At 35.5% G+C, this 7297-nt stretch overlaps 1 protein-coding gene across 1 annotated transcript; it reads right to left on the bottom strand.

Moving 5' to 3' along the window:
* Positions 1 to 2158: 2158 nt before the first annotated feature.
* LOC143078485 (uncharacterized) lies at positions 2159 to 4961 on the bottom strand. The gene is made up of 3 exons (XM_076253345.1): positions 4936 to 4961; positions 2710 to 3043; positions 2159 to 2488 (listed from the first exon to the last, which is right to left on the bottom strand). The coding sequence occupies exons 1-3, from the start codon at positions 4959 to 4961 to the stop codon at positions 2159 to 2161; spliced, it is 690 nt and encodes a 229-aa protein (XP_076109460.1).
* Between the last annotated feature and the right edge of the window lie 2336 nt (positions 4962 to 7297).

The raw sequence follows: 7297 nt of genomic DNA, 5'->3' as shown, positions 1-7297 counted from the left end.
AAGTTTTAAGTAATTTGTGGTAGCGAAATCCCTGGCTTAATAATTTACCAGTAATACATAGATTACGTTCGTTGAAATCAAAAACGTCACAGCAAACACGGGCATAGCGAACAAGTTGTGAAATATAAACACCGTAAGATGGTGCCAAAGGAAAATCACTATCCAAAAAAGGAAAATTAACAATAGGAAACGAAAAATCGTCCCTTTTGTCATAAATTTTAGTATGGAGTTTCCCGTGTGAAACCGAAATATCTAAATCTAGGAAAGGACAGTTATTACCGTTTACATTTGATTGATTCAAAGTAAGTTCCTTAGGGTAAATTTCTGCAGTGTATTTAGAGAGTTCTGGATTATTTAACGAAAATTTATCAAAAGGCAACATATGGTGTTCTTACTACATACCAAGTTTTTTGAAATTCTATTGGGTAGTTTTAGAGGAGTTGTGATGACAAGCTGATACATGATGATTTACAGTAAATTTCTAAGTTCAAAGGGGCATAACTCCCATAAAATTGAGGAATCAAAATTTCCTGATAATATGCACAACTACATAATTATGATGTTCTTGCTGCATACCAAGTTTCAGGAATTTCTGTTGAGTAGTTTCAGAGGAGTTGTTAGTTACCTTCCATGATTTATACAGGGTCAGTAAATTCCATATGGGGTGAGAGCGAAGCTCGAACCCCATATGGAATTTACTTACCCTGTATATATCATATTAGGTCACTAGCACACTATGTAACAAATTTAACTTACCGACTATCTTTATTTGTTGAATTTAGACTAAAGTTGTCTTATTTGCTATCATAACACATCTTTTTATTTCTGTATTAAAGTGTTCAAGTGTTCAATTTTAAGAACCTTCTTCAATTGGTCTGCACTAAACAACTAATGTAAACGATAAAAATTTATTATCAACAATATTAAACAGAACTTGAATTATAGTTTTAAATAATCACAGTTCGTCAAAATTATCTCCCCATTATTCCACAAGTAAATTTTACCTGTAATAAAATGGTCATTTGAAACAATGATGCGCAGCTAAGTTCCGTCCAAGCAATTCTTTTGGGTCAGAAAAGCTAGAACGGGTTCCGGCTTTAACTGTCACGTCTAAGTAGAAAGAGTATATATGAGCCCAAACCTATCATTTCTAGGTGTTCCAGTATTGATATGCAAAATAACATCGTGCCGCTTCCCGCGCTCAAACGTTCAAACCCACTGCATATATTATATGCACCTGTCCTAAGTCAGGAATCTGTTGTTCAATGGTTGTCGTTTGTTGGTATAATTCATACATGTTTCTCGTTTCTCGTTTTGTAAATAGATTAGACCGTTGGTTTTTTCTGTTTGAATTGTGTTACACTGTTTATTTTGAGGCCCTTTATAGCTTACTGTTCGGTGTGAGCTAATGCTCCGTGTTGAAGGCCGTACTTTGACCTATAATTGTTACCTTTTTATACATTGTGACTTGGATGGAAAGTTGTCTCATTGGCACTCATACCACATCTTCTTATTTATAGTTCCAGTCGGAGTTTTGGCAGGCTCAAACATGTGGATTAGGTTTTCATGTGGTTATGATTGTGATGATTTATGTCAGTTGCTTACCGCAGGTCGGAAGTTTCCTCCGGGCAATCGGGGTTTCTGACCAATAAAACTAACCGTCATGAAATAACCAAAATAATATGGAAAGTTTATGTTGAACCCCATGCATCAAAGTAAAAAATTGACAATGGAACACTAGTATGACACTCTAAAATTGTGTATCAAATTCCTTCAATTAGTTTAAATATCACTACCATAAAAAAGATCATAACTTAGGTTTCAACGATGGGACACCATTAATCATGGGAAAACGGCGATAACAAATTGTTATGCCCCGGGCGTGGTAAGTATGTGTTATCCAGATCACAAGGAGCAGTCTACGTCATAAACTGGTGTTGGCTTGTATTCTATGACGATGGAAGTGTGGTTGTCAGCCGAGAACCAGATTATCTACGTCATATACCTTTTCAATTTGAAGGGCAAGAAATAGGAAACTCGTTGTTTTATGATACTTATCCTTATATGACAATAACAAATAAACCCGCTTATTCATCTCGAAATAATTTGGAGAAAACAAATTAAAAGTTTTCAATTATTGTTCAGTGTAATGAAGTAATCATGGCTCCACCATGATGCGGAATATGTTTCGCAGCTCAATATACAAGTTGGTAGCAGCATATGGATCTTCTGGTTTATCCAAATGATTTTTTCTCATAACAATACAAGCGAGATCAAAAACATTTTTGTCACAAATATCTTCAGGAAATAAATATTCCTCCAGACAAGCCTCAACATCCTCTGGTCGAACAGGACATAGGAAATTAAGTGTGTCTTTATTTCTCGGACAGTTGTAGAGTATTACTGGACGGCCATGTACATTCCCTTCGTACTTACACGGTCGGATTTTGTGATGGTTCCAAGTATCTACGACATTCTGGAATTCCGTCTATAAAATAAAAAATTGTAAAATCTAATTATAACATTTTTAAATTTTAGAGACAATCAATTTTGGTTATGTAAACGGATTGAAAAATTACATTCATAGATACATTTTCCATTTTGTGTAATAATACATGTACTCAGTAGGATATGTAATGGTTGGTTGTTCATTAAACAGCAAATAGAACATTAAAGATAGCAATGGTACATAGTATATGTTTATCATACCTTCAAAAGTGTCATGAAACAAAACTGGAGAAGATTTTTGTCGATGAAATCCCCGGTATAAAATCCATCCTTCTTGAAAGTTTGAAACAGTGAGATCCAGAAATCTGTATTTTCTCTTCTTAGTATACTCCACCAACTTTCTATACGCTGGTTGTGTTGGCTAGTACCATATCTGAATGTATTCCTATGATCATTTCGATGGAAAAACGTTTGCATTTGAGCTGTATGTGTATTTTCTGTCCCTAGGTCACCGCGCATTCTCAACGGTACGCCATTATTTCTTATAACAGCTTTTATATAATATCCGGCAATTACCTGAGGGTCGCTGCTTGTTCTGTTAACATGTAGCCATATAATAAATCTGGAGTAACCGTCAATGCATCCATTAATGCAAAATCCGAAAGGCTTCAGTTTATCGTAAGAATCTAGATGCCATATAAAGTTTGGCCCTTGACCATTATATTCCCGTCTCTTAAGTTTTCGCTTCAACCTGTTATTAACACCACCAGGATTTAAAGCACGCATTACAAGTCGCACTGTTTCTTTTCTTACGGTCAGTCCACTGTGCAAACATTTTAGGTGCATCCAGCGGTTTCCATTCAGCTGTCCGGACTCTTGTACTTGTTCATCAATAAACATGGCTACGTCTAGTAGATCAGAGTAATTTTTCCTTCTGTATAATCCAAAGCTAGCCAATAGCCTTTTTAGGTAACACAAAGATATTCCAATCCTGTGTTTTTCATTAAGGATTTGTAATATTTCCTTGTAATTAAGTCCAAGGTGAAAATACGAAAAAATAAGTTGATCCCTTTCTTGCATCCTTATTTGCAACACGCTATCAAACACGATTTTACATTTCTAGCGATAGACTTTACATCTCCAGCGCTTGACTTTACATCTTCAGTGCTACACTTTATATCTTCAGCGCTAGACTTTACATCTTCAGCGCTGGACTTAACATCTCCAGCGCTGGACTTTACATCTCCAGCGCTAGACTTTATATCTCCAGCGCTTGACTTTACATCTCTAGCGCTTGAATTTACATCTCCAGCGCAGGACTTTACATTTCCAGCGCTTGACTTTACATCTCCAGCGCTAGACTTTACATCTCCAGCGCTTGATTTTACATCTCCAGCGCTTGACTTTACATCTCCAGCGCTAGACTTTACATCTCCAGCGCTAGACTTTACATCTTCAGTGCTGGATTTTACATCACCAGCGCTGGACTTTACATCTTCAGCGCTGGACTTTACATCTCCAGCGCTTGACTTTATATCTCCAGCGCTTGACTTTACATCTTCAGCGCTGGACTTTACATCTTCAGCGCTTGATGTTACATCTCCCGCGCTTGACTTTACATCTCCAGCGCTTGACTTTACATCTCCAGCGCTGGACTTTACATTTCCAGCGCTTGACTTTACATCTCCAGCGCTAGACTTTACATCTCCAGCGCTTGATTTTACATCTCCAGCGCTAGACTTTACATCTCCAGCGCTTGATTTTACATCTTCAGCGCTAGACTTTACATCTCCAGCGCTAGATTTTACATCTCGAGCGCTGAACTTTACATCTCCAGCGCTAGACTTTACATCTCCAGCGCTTGATTTTACATCTCCAGCGCTAGATTTTACATCTCCAGCGCTAGACTTTGCATATCTCCAGCGCTAGATTTTACACATCTCCAGCGCTAGACTTTACATCCCCAGCGCTAGACTTTACATCTTCAGCGCTTGACTTTACATCTCCAGCGCTAGACTTTAGATCTCCAGCGCTGGACTTTACATCTCCAGCGCTAGACTTTACATCTTCAGCGCTGGACTTTACATCTCCAGCGCTAGACTTTACATCTCTAGCGCTAGACTTTACATCTTCAGCGCTGGACTTTACATCTCCAGCGCTAGACTTTACATCTCCAGCGCTAGACTTTACACATCTTCAGCGCAGGACTTTAAAGGACACTTTATAATCTGTGTGAGACCAACAGGGCTCCGTAGATATGCAATAGCATTTATACACGTTTAACAAAGCAATGTTTAATCTAATTTAAGGACAGCGGTTTATAGCACGATTTTGTTAGAAACTTTTTGCATTGGTCGGTTATATTGGTGTAGGATCTAGTAGCTTGAAGTAACAATTACGTTGCAATATAGATGAGAATGAAGTAACATTTTGTTTTATAGAGTTGGAACTAAGTAACGTTTTGTATTGGAATTTATAACTGTATACCTGGGCTGTGAACATTTTAAATACATCATATATACATGTACTTTTATATGATTAAACATGTGAACATTAAACGGACTTCGTTACTAGTATATAGACTGAAATATGTAATAGCTAGTTCCCTACATGTATATAGATGTTAACAGGCAAGATGTATTAGATCTCAGATAAATATATTCAAAATAATGACTGTCCAAAATACACAGAACAAAGACCCGTTTAGCATTACATTATCACAATTAAAAACCAATTGTTCAAAGAACAATTGAAGGTCTTTCAACTAATAAAGATCTATTTTGATATGAAAATATTAAAATTCAGTTGAAAATGTCAGTTCCTATGGCTTTATGATGTATAGATATGAATTAAAAGCAAAGGTCAAAATCTAGAACGTCCAATTAACCTTTGACCTTGACTTCAATTTCAAGGTCATAGACTAAACATCTCGAATCAAAAGACACTAGTTCCTTAATATGTATGGTTCATGAGTAATATCACTTTACGCATAATTCTAAATATAAGAGGGGCGAAAACTCCCATTTATTGTCTACGCACCATTGCAACCAAAATTTGTAAGTTACGACATGTCGCAACTAACAATTTAGTAAAAATAATTTGTCGATATCTTATAAGGTTAATGAAAATAAGTGAAAATAAGCCAAAATCAAAATTTAGAATTTGACGTTGACCTTTGACCTTGACCTAATTTTCATTTTTTTGGTCCAAGGATCTTAAATCAAAAGACCCTAGGTCTCTATCACTTATGGTTTACCAGTTAGAAATGCAAATCACTTATATCATATATAAAAGGGGAGATAACTCTCATATGGAGTCTCCGGATAGCTTCGGTCCAAATGAAACAGAACATCCTGAGGATATAACGAGCAATTTGGAAAAATAAATTTGTCGGTTTCTTATACGGTTGCGAAGCCTTAGAGATAACAAGAAAAACAGTGTTCGGGGAGATAACTCTTACAAGGTAAAGTTTTTTGTTACGCGGTGTCAGTTTCAGAAGCGTATTAACTGTTCGACATCATATACCATATATCTTAGCGACATCTTGCGAAACAAAAAAACAGTGAAGGAACAAAAAGTTGGCGGAAGAAAAAAAAAATAATTAAAAACCAATTGTTCAGAGAACAATTGAAGGTCTTTCCACCAGTAAATATCTATTTTGATATTAGAATATTAAAAATCAGTCTAAAATGTCAGTTCCTATGGCTTTATGATGTACAGATATGAATTTTAAGCAAAGGTCATAATCTAGAACGTCAAATTTACCTATGACCTTGACCTCAATTTCAAGGTCACAAATTGAGGATCTCAAATCAAAAGACCCTAGGTCTCTAATATGTATGGTTAATAAGTTATATCACTTTACGCATAATTTTAGATATGATAGGGGCTAAAACTCCCAGTCATTGTCTACGCACCCTTTCAACCAAAATTATTATGTTACGACATGTCGCAACTAACAATTTAGTAAAAATAATTTGTCGATATCTTATAAGGTTTATGAAAATGAGTGAAAATAAGCCAAAATCAAAATTTATAATATGACCTTGACCTTTGACCTTGACCTAATTTTCATTTTTTTGGACCAAGGATTTCAAATCAAAAGACCCTAGGTCTCTATCACTTATGGTTTTCCAGTTTAAAATACATTTCAAAATTTCAAATACAAAAGGGGAAATAACTCTCATATGGAATCTCGATACAGCTTTGGTCAAAATAAAACAGAACATCCTGAGGATATAACGAGCAATTTGGAAAAATAAATTTGTCGTTTTCTTATACGGTTGCGAAGCCTTAGAGATAACAAGAAAAACAGTGTTCGGGGAGATAACTCTTACATGGTAAAGCATTCGGTTAAGCAGAGTTGGTTTCAAAAGCGTATAAACTGTTCGATATCATATTCCAAATTTCTAAGCGACATCTTGTGAAACAAAAAAACAGCGAAGGAAAAAAATTAGGCGGAAGAAAAAAAAAAAAAAAATAATAATCAGAAGAAAAGCAATAGGTCTTTCCACGGAAAAGTGGAAAGACCTAATAATAATAATAATCAGAACAAAAACAATAGGTCTTTCACCTGAAAGGTTGAAAGACCTAATTACTGATTTTAAAATTTATATGAACTAAGGGTTCTTAGTGGTTGAATTGAAGTCGTTCACTTGAAAAGAAATGTTTGTCGCCGTGCATCTGATTCAATGATTGAAGATCGATGAAATATGTCATTTCCTTAGTAACATTATTTTTTCTTATTTGAACACTCTTGAAATGTGCTGTTCTAATCCTTTCGCAATAAAGGTATGTTTAATTTGTTTAAATTACTTCTTCTCTAAAAAAAACTAAAAAGCTAAACAAA

This window comes from Mytilus galloprovincialis, chromosome 6 (genome assembly GCF_965363235.1).
Source record: "Mytilus galloprovincialis chromosome 6, xbMytGall1.hap1.1, whole genome shotgun sequence".
In the NCBI taxonomy this organism is placed as follows: Eukaryota; Metazoa; Mollusca; class Bivalvia; order Mytilida; family Mytilidae; genus Mytilus; species Mytilus galloprovincialis.
The sequence above is the reverse complement of the archived record's forward strand: the minus strand, read 5'-3'. Positions and strand labels throughout refer to the sequence as shown.

Bases quoted from the DNA above. Each gene is read 5' to 3' on its own strand.
- LOC143078485 (XM_076253345.1), bottom strand. From the start codon at position 4,961: ATGTATTTAAAATGTTCACAGCCCAG. The intron at 3,044-4,935 runs GTATACAGTTAT...ACATGTTAACAG, and splicing joins TTAAAATGTTCACAGCCCAG to AACAAGCAGCGACCCTCAGG. The intron at 2,489-2,709 runs GTATGATAAACA...TTTATTTTATAG, and splicing joins GTTTCATGACACTTTTGAAG to ACGGAATTCCAGAATGTCGT.